This window comes from Centruroides sculpturatus, unplaced genomic scaffold, assembly GCF_000671375.1.
Source record: "Centruroides sculpturatus isolate CEXI.00-Female unplaced genomic scaffold, Cexi_2.0 scaffold1406, whole genome shotgun sequence".
NCBI classification, from domain to species: Eukaryota; Metazoa; Arthropoda; class Arachnida; order Scorpiones; family Buthidae; genus Centruroides; species Centruroides sculpturatus.
Window position 1 is genome coordinate 9,033 of NW_019392609.1, and position 17,680 is coordinate 26,712.

At 29.3% G+C, this 17,680-nt stretch overlaps 2 protein-coding genes across 2 annotated transcripts; one reads left to right on the forward strand and one right to left on the reverse strand.

The window, feature by feature from the left end:
- Positions 1–1,907: 1,907 nt before the first annotated feature.
- Positions 1,908–9,894, reverse strand: LOC111617656 (methionine synthase-like; the record flags this gene model as incomplete). The annotated part of the gene is made up of 4 exons (XM_023358931.1): positions 9,749–9,894; positions 9,494–9,573; positions 2,088–2,287; positions 1,908–2,006 (listed from the first exon to the last, which is right to left on the reverse strand). Coding segments are annotated over exons 2-4 (327 nt in total), but the record flags the coding sequence as incomplete, so codon positions are not given.
- A 186-nt stretch (positions 9,895–10,080) lies between these two features.
- Positions 10,081–17,535, forward strand: LOC111617667 (cell death regulator Aven-like). The gene is made up of 6 exons (XM_023358949.1): positions 10,081–10,398; positions 12,024–12,153; positions 13,303–13,469; positions 15,427–15,745; positions 16,264–16,317; positions 17,113–17,535. The coding sequence occupies exons 1-6, from the start codon at positions 10,207–10,209 to the stop codon at positions 17,163–17,165; spliced, it is 915 nt and encodes a 304-aa protein (XP_023214717.1). The 5' UTR covers positions 10,081–10,206; the 3' UTR covers positions 17,166–17,535.
- The last annotated feature ends 145 nt before the right edge of the window (positions 17,536–17,680 follow it).

Consider the following 17,680-nt stretch of genomic DNA (forward strand, 5'->3'; position numbering starts at 1 on the left):
GTTAGATAAGTGGTTATCTTACATTTGGTAAGTATAAATTACGATATGGAGTTAATTTCGTTTTCAGTTTTGTTATTGAAAATTAAAATTTTCATGTGTAATGCCTAATGTTGTATATATTATATTATGTTAATACTCGTGTTATACCCTCGTGGTTAGGCCTAGGTATGGTTGTTTTTATCATTTTATTGTGTAAGTTAAAACGGACATCTTTTATATTGCGAAACTATTAATATTCGTTGCTTTGTTTAGTCGTAACATTTAAGTTCGAAATTAATTTATATTTTTTTCTTGATTTTACGTAGTTAATATGATTAGAACGGTAAAATTGCACTTAGGTGTTTTTCTTACAAACGTTAACGATTATAATTAGAATCAATCGTACTCAATAAAATTTGATGATTACTTTATTAAATAAATAATATAAATTCTGCATTTTGTAACAAACTGTTAAATTCCTATCAATTGTAGTGTGAAAAAATTAAGTATTAAATTATGTGACAACATATTGAGGAAGATATCTACTTTATAACATAAATTTACATAGCTTATTAACATTATTTTAAAAAGTGTTTTTAAAACAATAAATAATTAGGTAATTGGTTAAAGTTTAATTTCCATACATTTTTTTTCCTAATTTTGCTTTCTTAAGACACCTCGCTAGTAGACGTGTTCTAAACAGATAGAAATTTTTGGGGGTGACGCTTATAAGAGCTATAAACATAAACTCAAACTTTTACCAATTAATTAATTTAAAACTAAAAATTATAAAACAAAATTTATATTATAAATATTAAATGTATTCAAACTATAAACAGTAACGTTGAGATTGGTATATAAACTACAAATAATCAATGATGTATAAAGTTCTAATCAGTAAAATTGCATTTAGGTGGCCCCTGTGGCGCCGAGTTTGTTTTTTAACACGTATTGGTCTACCGCCTGTTTTATGTGCTTCGTGTGTAGACGTCGAGTACTCCGGAAGGATCGAGTGGGCTACTCGAAGCTGTCTTAGTCGGGTAGGCTAAATAATTAAATGCCGTAGTCTTGGAAGTACCGCCGTTGGGACTACCTAGATGCACTTTTACTGCTGTGATAAATAAACTAGTATATTTATATCATAATTTGAAAATAAATTTTGTTTATATATTATCTGAGTGTGCTAATTTTTCCTTCCTTATGGGAAAGAAAAATTAGCATGGCCTTTCTAATAATGTAATTATTATAACTAATATTTTTGGGATTAAACATCCCATCATCAGATTGGAACTAGAATGCTGAATAGGTGTTGGAAAGCTTTTAAGTGTTTGATAGATTTGAATAACTTATTTAAATGAGTGGATACATAGCCGAAAATGAAACAAAAATAAAAGAAATTAAGGAATAACAACGTGCATTTTCTCCAACTTCCGACATGCTCAAACAGATTTATTCATAAAAATTACATAATACATCATACAAGTAGATGATCATTATGTAGTGACTGGAGTTTTGAAGACACGTGATTCCCAATGGAACTCGAAATATATTTGAAATTTCGTTCCAAAGACAACTGACATTCTAACAGATTGTTGCAAATAGAACATAGCCTGATGATGGACCCAGTGGGATCTGAAAACAGCATAAGCAATTGAACATATTTCATGCTGGTTATAGGTTTTTTAGAAAGATTATTAAAAAATAAAAGATATAATAGGAACAAACATAAAGTAGAATAAAAGAAAAAATTAAAGTAATGATATATTACTATTCTGTNAGATTTATAGTGGAACTGAAGTGATGGCATCTAAGTGCAAAAGGTTAAAAATCTATCCGAAGTATTCATGTATTTTTTACAATGCTTATTAGTTTCTACAAGTAATCTTTAAAAGAATGCTAAATTTTATTTTAATTCTATTTAAAATAACTATAAATACCAAATGCTCCATCTTATAGTCAGCCTGTGCAATAGAAGTACTACTGAAAGTATTCGTTTCTATGATATCTGCACCAGCTTCAAGATATTTCTGGAAAATTTAACATTAAAAATAATAATAATAATATTAAAATTATTCATCTAATAGTGTAAAATAATTTAAAGTAATTACCTTATGTATATTATAAATAATATCAGGCCGAGTTAATGTCAAAAGATCATTATTTCCTTTTAAAGGTGATGGATGATCCATAAATTCGCTACCTCTATAATGATGTTCTTGTAAATGATACTGTTGTATCATGGTTCCCATGGCACCATCTAAGATCATGATTTTCTTTTGTAATGATTTGTAAATTTCTTCTGTAATTTCTGAAAATAAAACATATTAATGTAATTAATTGTAAAGATATTTTGTTTATTGATTATATAAATATTAAATATTACATAATAAAATAATTTATTCATATAAACATTTTTAGTGCTTTTTTTAATGCAATTGTATTAATTCATCTCTTTGCATGCTGTCTCAATTTATCAACTTGTTATAAATGTAAAAAATAGCAAGATGAAAATTACTTTTGATTCTATAAACAAATCATAAATAAAATTATAGTTAAATGTAATCAAAACAACTTAATTATCTTTCACACATTAAGAAATCTTATTTCAGATTAATTGTATTTATTTCTGTCTTCTGACAAAAACTTGTATAGAATATTCTTGGCTTCAAAAAATATTCATATGATACCAGGATATAGGCATAACAGACACAGAACCAACTTCCGGTGTGTAAAAAACAAACATTGCACAAACGTTTTCTAACTCCTTCTAAGTTCTTCTTCTTCTACCCTCCCAAGCACTTGACACTGAATTAGAACAAATAGAAGAGTTAGCCATTGCTCATGGTTACCAAACAGTTGTACGTTGCTTAATGGATCAATTTCACCAGATGCCTCTAGAATCCATGCCTAAGGTAGACCTCTATAACAAACCATGGTGGAAAAGTGGAATGGCTGTGTAACCTACCACCCCTTCCTATGTTCATTATTTGCAAAAATCACCAGAAATCATGAAATTCATATTGCTTTTCAGAGGTGCCCGACTGTTTTTACCACCCTTTGAAATGGAAAGGACCCTCACAACCCTAGCAAACTTCCTGGCATATACAGTGTTTCTATCAGAGACACCAGATGTGATAGGGACCTTCTGTACATCAGGTCCACTAAATGTTCTATGAGAAGAAGAATACAAGAGCATATCCCAGATGTGCAACATGCCAGAACATCCACAGCCCTTTCTATGTACATAGTAGACCCGGAAATAATTGCAGACTTCACACAGGCCAAACTCCTCCTCACAACATTGTACACAGAGCATCTATTTTGCTCCTTTGTAAAAGAAATTTGAGATGCATTTGTATGAATAAAAGATTCTCTCAAATTCCAAGACAGCTTTGTGTTGATAATACAGAAAATAATTGATCCCTTATCTGCATATTGTAAGAATAATGTTAAACAATTACTCTTGATAACTGAATGATTGTTTACTGAACTGATTCATTCATTTTGATCTACACAGTTCACAAGAATAAAGACAATAAAGTTACACCATGAAAATTCTATTCAATATATTGGTCAGCAAGGATATTGTGATAGTACATGTATTTACATAATTTCTCCTTCAAATCAAATTCTGACCTTGACAGCTAAGATCTCACCTCCTCATCTTTCACTCAAACCATGATATTTATTACACAAAATTGTTTCAAGGGTCTGGCATAGTAACAATTTTCAGCCTTTTTGAACTTCTTCTGACGCAAATATGTCATCATCTTTTAGAAAGATTAGGAAGATAAACTTTTCCAAAAGCACTTTCTTCTCCTATGTATGAATCAACAGTCTCGATTTCTAAATTTAAGTTTGATTTCTTTATGTAATCTTGTAAAAGGAGTCATGTTAGATATTCTGTAATTTGAATAATGATTTCAGCATCAAGTTTACCAAATTTAGCATTTAAATATCATAATTCCTTTTTGTTTTAATAAGTAAACATGCAAAAAATTTTTACAAAATATATTTAAGGAAAATAAATAGAGAGAAAGAGCATAATGAAAATTAATTAACTAAATAATGAATGTAAAACTTATATACTTTCCACACAATTATTCTGCCGAACAATTGTGTGTTGTTATTTCCAACATTCCTTTGATCCACCAAATGGAATGGATACATGAATTCGGATTCCAGAAATGAGTTTGCTAATGTGCAGTTAACATTACAGAAAAACTCAGATTACAGTAACGTGTTTTAATTTAATTTTATTGTACTTTATTTTATGTTGTTTGTTTCTGCTTTCTTTTATTTTTCATTTTTGTTTCATTTTCAGTTACATGTTTAAACATTTGAATAAGTTATTCAAGTTTTTGAAAAACAAAAGTACCTAATATTAGTTCTTTTTGTGTTTCTATTAGAAATTGTTGCAATTAACAACAGCACAGACTGGCATTAATTTTTTTTAATAATATCACAGTTAAAATCCTTGATTATCTGTAAGTTGGAATAAGAGTACACAAATGAGTATGCATGATGGTATTGTTGCTTCACATTGACATCATGTCAATTTGAGATTGTTTGGCATATCAGTACTTGTGTATTGTGATTCTAAATACACGTATTATACAGTGGTACCTCGGTATACATCTGCTTTAGAATACGTCCTGTTTGGACGAAAGAAATTTTGTTCGGTATACGACTTAATGCAATTATATGCGCCATCTATGAACAAGTAGCACTAGCAGTGTATTAGCCAAGACTACACGTTCACGGTGCTACGGTTTATAACTTTGTTAAATTTCTTCTGATTTTAATTTGTAAGTAAAATTTTATTAATTTTAGTAATCATGAATTGCAAAAAGGCAAATGAAAAGCAACAGAAAACTAAAAAAATGACTAGAATCACAATGGAACTGAAAAAAGAGATTGTTGGGAAATATGAAGGTGGCACGCGTGTTTGAGATTTAACTGTTGCATACCGTATTCCGAGAACGACGCTATCAACAGTCGTGAAAAATAAAGACATTATTAAATTTGCTAACATTGTGAAAGGGTTAAATGAATTTCTAAACAGAGACCGAAGACATTAATTGATTAAATCATGTTGAGAAATTGCTTTTGCTTTGGATAACTGGAAAACAGTGTGCTGCCGACAGCTTATCAGAAGCAATTATTTGTGAGAAAGCTAAAAAGATACATGCTGATCTCTTGAAAAATCAAGCAGGAACTAGCCAGGAAAGCAAAGTGTTTAAAGCTAGCCATTTTTTTACATGTGAACAAATTAATCATTTTTACATTACTTCTTGTAGGAAAGGTTGGTTTGGTATACGTCATGTTCGGTATAAGTCCAAACACCAGGAACGGATTAAGGTCGTATACCGAGGTTCCACTGTATATATTTAGGATTGCCAACCATTATTTAATTGAGGACAGTCAGTTAATATAGTATTTTTTCCTTGCCCTTTATTGACTTTAGAAATAGATTTTGTCCTTTATTTTGGAATCTAAAATATAATCAACGCAAGATTAATTTAAAAATGATAAAATATAAATTTTCCACATTGTTTGAAACAGTATGACTTGATTGTTTGATAATTATTTAGATTTTGCTGAAAATGTAAAAACTGACATGAAAATAATCACAAATTTAAAAACATATGAATGTTACACAAGTGTTTGGAAATGTATTGCAAAAATAAAACTGCAGATTCTATGATGCAAATTAAGTAATAAAAAGTTTTGTGACTCCCAGAGCAAATGCACTGTTATGGAGACACTGGAGATTGAAATGACTGTGCATATTTCTATGTTCACAGTATGAAAAAAAAAATTGCAAGAATCTTTGTTTTATTTTTTTACAGAAAATACAAACCAAAATAGTTTTTCTAGTAAAGAACACAAACCAAAAACTACAAAAGGTGTTAAAAGTGGCACCCTCCTGCAATGCATGCCTTGCTTCTCTTAATAATTGACTGATGGACCCTTAAAAAACTACTTAAGCATTTTGATGTAACTTTTGTGCTTGTTTTGGCAATTAACTTATCTTGGGTAGCTATCTCTGTAGTGTATAGTTTCCATCAAATAATGAGCAATTATTTATTGTGATATTGTCACAATGCCATTTAACCATATTTTTAATTAATTTAAAATATATGCTCTCCACCTCAAATTAGTACTATAGTGTCTTGCCGCTGTACAGTACATCACACTTTTCTGTTAGCAATGGAATCATGCCGATCATCTATTTAATTCCTTTCAGGGAAAAATTTTTGTATTGAAATAACATGACTTCTGGTTTGCATCAGAAGTTCATATATAGTTAATCAGGGCCTCCTGTCCCTAAGCTTTCCATATCTGATTTTGAATTTTATTTATCTAACACCATTCTGAAGATTAAGGAAAGACAGATGGATGACAGTGGGAATTTATAGGTCTACAATTTTTTCAGATTGCAGCCTAATTAACAGAGGGAAAAAAATCTCCAATATTTCTGAATTGGGTGCATTTATATCCCAGTTGTAATGAAGCATGTTTTCTACATAATTTGCAATGTAGAACTGACAGTTATTTTTCCAATAGCCTTTCCAAACACCTTGTATTTTTCAATATATTTAGTTTTCAGAAAATATATAATAAAATGTAATAAACAATATAAGAAAATTTTAAAACTAACACCTAGACACCAATAACCAACAAAAAGGAATATAATTACTGTAGAGCATCAATTATCCTAAACAATAAAGAACTGGGGTTGTTCAGATAACTGATCATTTATGAAAAAATATATTAAACACAAAACTGTACTGTATATATTTTGTATCACATGTCTTACAAATATACATCTTGCATAAAGTAGTACATTAAAGTAGGCCTAGAATTTAGGTTGGGAGGGAGGGGGAGAGTGCTGCAGCACCACAGCACTAGCGAAATTTGAATTTGCTGACTGGAATAATTTTGGTTAACTGATGTTTCGGTTGATTAGTATTCGGATAATTGATGCTCTACTGTATTTTAAATAACCATTTTTGTTTAAAATATATTCATATTTGATGGTTATTAGTGTCCAGGTTTACTCATTACTGCACTGCAATATCAGTATTGTGGTAGTGACTGTAAGAAAATGTTTTTTTTTTTTTTTTTTTTAAATTTATCATATTTGTAAAAATATAAATTTACACTGATTTTTCAAGTAGTTAAATGTTTTATTATGTATAGAAGAATTTCTGTAACTGAAGCTGGTCTACCAGTAAAATGCTGAATTGTTTTTACACACAATAAAACATTTGACTACTTTAATAGTGTGAATTTCTATTTTTATCAAAAAGTTTAGTACAGTAGAACCTCGATTATCCGGACTAATTGGGGATGAAGGTAGTCCGGATAAGGAAAAATCCGGATAATAGAAACAAATACTTTAATTTGTCTTTTAATGATAATACAACACGTTTTCTTTTCGATGACATANTTTTAGTAGATTGCTATCATTGTTTAAAATGTCATGAAATTTTTCACAAGAATTTGTTAAATTACATAGTATATTTCACTAATAATATGGCTTTCAAAGTTTCAACACTTAATTTTGATTTATCAGATGTCCACACTTTATTTACGGTAGAAAAAAACATGTTCATTTAACATGCAACAAACAAAATGTTTGCTCATTTGCTCGTTACAAAACATGAAAAATATCGCACTTAAATCCTTGTACGAGGTCTGAAAGTACAAAGATTTAAATGAGATATTTTTTGTTTTTTAATCTCCAAGAAAGTTAAGAAGGAAATGTGTATGCCCTTTATTGCAGCATTTTTTGAATCTGGGTTTGGAACTTTCATTTCTCCTGAGAACATACAATTTCTTAAAAGATGCCGATTGCATATAGGTAATTGGTGAATAAAGAACACGTGATTTGGTAGTTTTGTTTGAACACGTGGGAGATGCCACTGTTTACTGTATTATTATCAGAATAACAAATAATTTGTCTATAGCAAAAATTTAAAAAAAAAACAAAATGTTAATAGAAGTAAGACAAAAAATTGCAAGATTACAATACACCTCTTTGATTTTGTAATGAATGTAATCAATGATATATTTATTATAAAATTCAAACTTTGAATATGATTTTAATAACTTCATGGATTTTCTGAAAATACTGCAGAAACTCTGAAAACACTCACATGATTCTTTCAATATTTCATAATTATAGTTACAATTCAATCACCTGAAAAGAGAGTCAAATGCATATACAATTGCATACAAATTCCAAATACTTTTTAGTAGTCATTATATATATTCAAACTATACAATTTAAAACATCAATGCCTCATATATTCACATATGCTATTGAAGAAATCCTACTATTTACAAATAACTAAGGAATGGCAAAGATGAAGTAACTAGCAAAAGAGTGTCCGGAATATACTCCATCTCTATGGTAGATGGAAGATTTAACTGACAATTGATGTATATTAATTCTACAAATAGATCTTTAACAAGCAGAATGACAGAGTATAAATGCAATATTGGTAGCAATAATCTGATAACTACTTTGGCACAGTATGCAATGGAACCTGGATATCTGCAAATCTTAACAAGACCAAATTATTATAGCACGTACATAATGAACACAAACTACAAGCATTAGAAACATTAAGAAAAATGAAGGTTGCAATAAAAATAGGATGTGTAAATCAGAAAGACTACAAATCTCTATCTGTCACAGGGCAATCTTTATACAACAATCCACATAAGAATATTTTGTTGCAATACAGGCAAGTCAATATATATCTTTATTTCTTTTTATAATCATTTAATGTTAGGCCTATACTTTATCATAATTACAGTATATATATTTATACATGATACTATGTTTTTACATTACATTTTTGCACAAGAAATGCAGGACATTCTACATCTTAAAAAATCAAATAGCATCACTTATCAAGTAACAATCTAATTTCAAACATCAAATTGAAGCTAGATTGGAAACCCGACGCAGGCTTACAAATATGCCAAAAACATTTGTATTCTTAATAACTGTGTTTGCCAAAAATGCAAGAACATTCTCGAGATTTTCATGCTTTTGCTTTAGTTTTTTAACAACGTACTCCGTAATCGAATTCAATATATACATGCGACATTACACATAGGGTCCTGTAAAATTTACAATAACCTTTTAGCTAACCACAAGGCCTTTAAAGTGCAAAAAGATGGGTTCTGGGAAACGTGCCGAACCTGCCTTCTGCCAGCCAGCCTCAGAATTATGTAAGGTTTTTATAAACTCTCACAAACACAACACATCGTAACGATTAACGAAAGAAAATTATTGGGATGCAATACTTTTTGTCAACACAGAAAATGTTGACAAAATCATTTTACAAGGTCAATGGAAATATGGAACATATTTACTTTCTCGAGTGCCCGCCCAGGTTATCTGTATACACACCCACCTATATCTGTGTTACGTAAGGTAACATAATTTACAGACATCCCCTAAATACCGAGTCAGAAAATATTTATAATATACCTGATCTTGACTTATATAAATCCTCCATATTTTCTACACAGAATTATAAGCAAATTCAGAATATTGCAATTTATGTTATCCTGTAAAAAAATATTAAAATATATTAGTTTGTTCACTTATATTTATATAAAAATATACAAAATTACTGAAAAATAAGACAATTATGTAACAAAATGACTTTATAAAATAAATATTCACGTGGTTAAAACCTGAGAAACTGATCAATATAATTGATTACAGAAGATATGACACTACCTCTTGTTATGAAACTCAATAAAACGTTTCAAAGTGTAATAAAACGTCCAAGCAGCATAAAAATAATTAACCAAATGTTCATTCATCTTTGATATTTTAAAATAAATTATTTCCTTATCTCAATTGGAAACGTTTCAAGTAGATAAAAAGCGCCATGTGTTTATCACGTGATATAAACAAATTTTAAAAAATATATTACGAAAAGCCGATTTTATCAGTTTAAATAATATTTTTCGAAATATTTTATAATCTATGCTAATAATATATTATAATTTTTTTAATATTTTCGCAAAAAAATTTGAAATATAAACATCACGTGATCGACACTCGACGGACCACGTGTTGCCATATTGCTGCACGGTTCGACCATTTTGAATTCATTGCTGTTGAGTTCGCAACGTTATGTCAGTTTACCGTTGTTGTCAGGTTGATTATCGTGTAAATTTATAGTAAATAATATGTCTCCGGCTCCTAAGAAGCGTGGACATGGCAGGAAGAGTAATGACGTAAGAGGTCGAGATGAGGAAGAAAGTTGTAAATTTCAAGGAAAGGCGCATTCGAAAAATGTTGGAAGAGGCAAATGCCACGAAGATATTTCTCTGAAAAATGATCGAGATGAGAGTGAAGCTCAAACTTCAGAAATATCAGATGTATATATTTAGTTTTTTCTGTTGCCAAAATAGCACAATGATTTCAAATGTATTAAACTGCATCACTCCTAATTTCCTAGTTAAGCTGTTTATTTAAGCTGCCAGAGGGTACTTCAAGCAATTTCTGCTTTTGGAGGAAACACTTCTATGCCTCGGTGCCTCAATGTTGTATATACATTGTTTTGTTCGAATAAAAAGGTCAGAAACGATGTAGAATTGTCACCGAGACTATAAAATATCAGAGACGGCTGATCGAGAAAATTCAATATTGCATTGAAATGTGCAATGTCAAATTTAATTCGAGAAAATTATTGAATTAAATTTGACTTGTGTGGTAAACAACAATAATAGAATGTGTGCATTTGCCGTTACTAATAAATCCGAAGATGTTATGTCAGAGTAGAAGAGTGCATTTCTAATTTTTTCAATAAGCAGTTTAAAATAGATTATCATATGTCACAATTTTCACTTGAGGTACATTATGTAATATGCATATAAATTATGGTGATGGCTGTCTTAACTTCTGTCTTCGGACTGGTGAACCTCACAGCACTGCGGCGGCTAATTTAAAGCAGAAGTAGCTTAACTGTCTTTTAACAAAGCGGCTTTACTAGGAAATGCACCCATTATATTTTGTGCTAACTATCAGTTTGTGCTAGGGTTGTCAACTGTTCAGAATTTTGGTTACTTTTGAAAAATCGTTTGGAAATATTATGAAAAAATACGAGGAGGAGTTTTTTAATTACCCCTTTTTCCTCATTAAAAGTTTCATTAATTGTATTCTGAATTATTTTCATTTCCATTAGTTTACTTTTTTCCTGTTTTCTATTTTTGTCTCCACCCTGTGAACACTAAGAGGGCCTGATTTAATAATAATCATTGCTGTCAAGTCCACAATGTCATCAGAAGCAGGATGATAAGGGATGGATGGTCTTGGAGTATCCGGAAATGAAAAATTTCTGGAGGTTTTCAACCCATCTGGATTCATTACTGGATCCCAAGAGCAGTAGGCTGACACCATAATTGCTTGAGCTATCCAGTTGTCTGATGATGATGATTGTCAAGAGAAGAAGAAAATTTTCCTAAGATTGTAGGCTTTCTTTTGCTCATCACTGTGTTTAAGTTGTATTTTTTCTCACAATATGTTCAGAATTTAATATTTTGAAAGTTGATAACCTGAGCTTGTGCAGTCTTTAATAATGTGACCAAAGCACGAGATGGCTCTTGACATATCTAAGATGAATTATCTATAAAAAATGTCCTGGGATCAACTCTAGATTTGAATCAACTTGCCATTCCAATGGACTTAGAATGATAGGTTGCAAACCATCTTGCAGCGTTTTCTTACGTTTATACTATTACTTGAACACTAATACAGATATACCTTGCTTCATGCAACTTCATTTAATATTGTTTAACTCATACAATATGTACTAGAAGATTCAATTAATATGCAATGATTCAATATAATGCAGTCACTACAACTATAAAAATTAAATATGCCAATACTTTACAGTATTCAGTAATAATATAATTTTGCTTTAAATTCAGTTTTAATTAAATTTGTTACAAAAAGTATTTTTATTATTATTAAATTGATGATAAAGTTTTTATTGTTCTTTCAGGAATTAAATACATTTACAAAGAAATACAGCAAAAGAGCTTTAAATACTAATTGGGATAAATATGAAGAAAAAACAGAGACGTCCGAAGAATTGGCCGGAATGGACTTTCAAACTGCATTGAACTGTTCAAGTAAATCTGTTTTTAATACTCATTTTTCTTTTCTTTTAAATGTAATTGTGGAGAAAAATTTGTACAAATTTTTAAGATGTTTCTTCATAGATATTGAGGACTTTATTACAGAATTTGTCTGTGTTGTGTTTGTATCTCTAAGTTCCTGCATAAAATGAATTATATAGTGAAACAAAAACAAATGCTTTTTTAAGATTATTGTGAATGGATTAAATCCTGTGCTGAAATAACAAACACATTTTGCAAAATTTCTCTGAATTACTGCACTATTGCATAATTGCTACTATAACCTTAATTGTCTTGAATGTAGGGGATTTAAGACATTCTAGAATTCTGCATTTCTTCTTTATGAAATCTGTTGACTTATTTTAGAATTGTAACTACCTCTTATTTGTAATTTCTCTTTCAAATACATGTTATACTTGCACAACACTTTTGAAATATAATTGCACTATTTCTGTTGTGTGCTCCAATCTGTTTTGATAGAAACCAAATATACATGCAAAAATGTTACATGCATTTCATAAATATTTTCATGAATGAGACTTCATGTAATCACGCTTTAGTGAACACACGCTATATATTATACAGTGTACACAAACCGTAGTGGTTTTCAGGACTTTCTTATGAGAGGGCTAGAATTAGGATTATTATTTACTATATTTTGCCATGTATAATGCACACCCACATTTTTGGCCCAAACTTTCAGGAAAATCACCTTTTGTTCATAATCATAAATAAAAAAATTAAAAACATTTATACAGGTACAGAATTAGTACTACTAGTGTATAATACAAATCCTTATTTTTCTCTCACAAATATGGGCAAATAAGTGTGCATTATACACAGAAAAATATAGTAATTAACTAGAATCTTGTTGTTTGAGTGGGGCATTATCTTCTTGCCCTTCTGTTTAAGAATATTCAGAAAAGTAAATATATAAAAATTATAAACTGATCTAAAATACATCTGAATTTTGAATAAATTTATTGTTAATTTATAGATATTAAATTTCAATTGGCATCAAAAGGTTCTGTACGGTTTGTTACTATTTATTACTTATATTTGTTATAATGTATTCAATGATTATTTTTTGATAAAAATAACACAATGAAATTATATTCTTATAGTTACATTCTCTTATTTCAGGTAGTGCTGTTTCACAGCTAAAGTTAGAAGAAGAAAAAACTTGGGATGAAGAATTTTTAAAAATTGATTCAAATGATTTCACTTCAATTAACTGTGATAATTTGATTCAAGCTTTAGAATGCATTCCTTTTCATGATAGAATGGCTATTTCTGAAAATTTTTTTATGGTAAGTAGTTATAGGATCCAGATCTACTAGCTCTATTTTGTCATAAGGCAATCTTGTAGAATTATCTTGCAGATTGTCTTACGAATAACAGTTTTAAATACAGTTGTTACATGATCATATATGGATGAGAGAAATCTTTTAACTAAAAAGAAAATTCAGAAATGTGCATAAAGTTAAAAAATTCAAACTATGATACCGAATAGGATCGTAAGCTTCAAAATTTGAACTTCAAGGGAGTCACTAATGTTTAAATATTGTAATTTTTTAATGATGTTTTTATTATAATGTGTATTATTAAACTCAGATGAATTTTTCTTAACACAGTTTACTAGTTTGATTTCAGTGGCAATCTGATGCCGACCACTGGCCTAGCCCATGATAGCATAGAAATAAAACATTGTTAATGCCTAAGGATGGAAACTATTTAATAAAAAAAATTACTACAGAAATAATCTTTTATGTAATATTTTAATTTAAACTCTATTCTATGCAGGCTTATTTATATTTATTGTTACTGTCTTGATGTTTAGTTATGATTAGATTCTTTACCAAAGTTAATTTTTATGAGTTGTTATTTCTCTGTTGTAACATATATTTTCATGATAAGTAAAGTAAATTCCCATTGTTGTGTTTTTTATATCCACATCATCTTCAACATTGTTAGTCTGACTTTCTTTGAGATTGCTGCTTTATTTCATGAAATGAACTTGGAGTGAAATACAGGTATCCATTGATTAATTTAATATGGTTAATTAATTCCTCGATCCTGCTGTGTATATCAAAATTTGCTTAATCAGATTATGGTATCTATGTTAAGTAAAGACAGCAGGTAAAGCCATGTAAATTAAAACTTCTGCTGCATATGTAAAGGGACTGCCACAATTAATTTCGTGCTTTATGCCTACATCACCCCTAAGGGACTATATTTTTGACTTATTCAATCACTACATACCATATATTCTGTATATATAAGACCCTGTAACTGTTAAATCTCACCTACAGCTATCATGTAGAAAAATATGCTTAATTTTCACTGATTTTTGTAACTTAGAAATAGTGAAATTATATTTGTTCTTAATTATGTCACTGCTTTTACTATCATAACATATATCTACCTAAAATTTTTTTAAACTATTATTAAAAGTAAAAAAATAATAATAAATTATAGGCAGTCATTCATATAGAAACAGATACAAGAAATCCTCGTTAATTTGAACTTGGATAGTTCGAAATTCCGTTAGTTCATAACTGATATTTTATCCCGGCCAGGAATACAGGGATTTAAATGTTAAGGAATTGAGTTAGTTCGAAATGTGGCTACTTCAAAATTCTGTCCAAACTGTGATAAGAGTATTAAGTGTCATTTAGATCAAAGTGCCACAAAACTGTAAGAACAATTGACCAAAAACAACTCTAATCTGGTCAATATGGCTTTACTTTTACAGTAACACATTTTTGGGTGTCACCTTACACATAGACTATCCTTTTATTTTCTTATTTCATAAAATACGGCTGTTTACGAAATGGCAATATTGGGCTACAAGTAGCAGATTGAGAATTTGTAGACTTTAGATTACTACATTTGGGCAACTTTAAGAATAATTTGGGCTAAATTTCGAGGAATTCTGTTTTACTTTATATAAAACCTATCTGGAAGCCTGTGAGATCACTGGATAAATCTATTTACCTGCAGTTTATTTATATTATTATTAATTAATGAAAATAGCATTTTGTATACGTAGCCATATTTCATTTCTTTAATAAATTACATCAGTTATATGATATTTACATATGCAGAAGATGTAAATCTCAGATGATTTGAAGTCGCAATTATTTCCTCCCTTGAATTTCGAATTAACAAGGATTTCCTGTACATAATTCTAAATATTCATTAATACATACATCTTCAATCATTAAAGTTATTAATAGTATATTTTTTATTTTGTATTTGTTTTAGGATAATATGGTGAATGAATTTAATAGTGATGCTGAACATCAGAGAAAAATCTATATTCCTCCAAAGATATCTAGAATAGTTCCTAAACAAACAGAACTCGAAAATCAGAGTCGTCAGAAAGAAAGTGATGTAAAGAACATAATAGAATCTCTTACAAATTGCCTCATTCTCAAAGATGAAATGAAGGATGATAAAAATAAGAAAAATATGTTTGTATCTGAGAATGTTGATGATGACGACGACGACACACTAGAAATGTTACTTTCGTTAACTGAAGAAAAGCATAATTCAAAGAAAGTAACACTTCCTTCCACTTCAGGTAAATATATTAATTTTTCTTTTTAAGCTCTTATAAATTGGCAAGTGGTGAGTGGCAGACCACTTGTGAAAAATTCCTGAGATGGCTTGCCTGAATTTGATTCTGGGTTCCCAGAGTGGTGGGCTGATGCCTTAACTTTCTTGGGCATAAGTCCACTTACTAAATTTAGTTTGTTGCTCATTCTACAACTATTGTTTACAATGTCATTTATGGAGTCATTTACAAGATTCAATGTGTCTATTCTGAAGCTTCACACATGCTGTATCATATTTCATATGGTTTTTTAAAAATGTAATTTCAAAACAGAAATTGAGGTTTTAAATCTTTTTAAATTGGGGAAAAAATCAAATATGATATTTAACTTATTTCATTTGTAATTCTAAAGCAAAGACTATTGACTAAAACAAAGTAGATACAGTATATTTTGATGTAAGTTTTAACATTTATACTAGTTATATATTTTAGATGCATGTTTGTAAGTCTTAAAGATAATTATATTTTAATCATTTTAATTACAGAAAGTACAAGTACAAATGTACAATTAGAAAACAAACCTGCAGATAAACCATTAGGTAAGTATTCAAATCAATAGAGTAGTTAATCTTATTTTAAATTTACTTAAATAAATCTTAAGTTTAATTGAGCATTTAAGTTCATTGAAGTTAATTGGAATTCTGCTCTTTCTAAATTCTCTTACTTGAGATATTCAGTCAGCTTTAAATATTATGAACCAAAAAAAAAAAAAAGATAAAAATGATAACTTTTAATACTTTTGCAATGGTTACAGATGATAGAAAATTTACGAAATCATTAAAATTATAATATACGGTGTCTTCCAAACAGAATGCTATCATTTTAAATTATTGTAATTATGTTAATTATTATCCGAGAATGTTGTAAAGTACATTAGAACATTGAAAAACAGTTTAAGTTTCACATTTGCCCATTACAATTTCTCAATGCATTAACCTTTTGTCATCACTCGGCATGTCCGACCGATACTCAAATTCTTCCCATGCTCGCTATGGTATATGTTGTTACCCGTCCTACAATTGCCATAATTCTATGGCTCCGGTAGATTTCTCCCGTCGCAGCGAGTCCGACTTTGCAAACTTCCGAACATTTGAATGCAGGTGGGAAACAAAATTTGGATGGTTATTTGGTCAATCAACGTACAGTACATTGCATACTTTTCAGATAATTATTATAATATAATTACATTAATTTAAAATGGTAGCATTTATTTTAAAGACAGATATTAAATGATAATGTTTAGAAATATATTTTTTATTTTCACTTATTTTATATTGATAGTTCTGTAATCAATTTTAAGATAAGTATTTTAGTTTGGTATATTTTATTTACAGAAAAATCAGATATGAGTTTGAATGACTGGTTGGACAGCATTGTAGAAGATTAAAATCAACTTATTGTTAATTCTGAATGATGTTTTATCTATTAAAAAAAAACAAAAATTGTATAGATAATATTTAATAAATTATTTACATTTCAGTTTTTCAGATCTAGTGTACACTTGTATATAAAATCTTAATTGTTCTTTATGTATACTCCCTGCGAAAAGACTTAAAAATTCATATTTTATGAATAGTTTTATTTAATAAAAATTTATAAACTTTACAATAACCTGTTCACTAATTTCTGTTAGCAGTTTTCATGTCAACATAGAACTTGAAACAAATGAAATGTGTGTCCAGGATTTTCGGAATTACACATTTACCAAAGTAATGAAAATTAATGCGTTATATTAAGCGATGGCAAGTGAAACAAAGATTAAAACTACTGATCGGTGATTTCTATTCTGTTTATTGTAAAGACAAATAGAAATCCTTAATATTTAGTGTAATTTGGGTAGAGGAAGAATTACTAATGTACTGTACATAAGTTTTGACGGTACGTGTTACTCGCATCACGAAT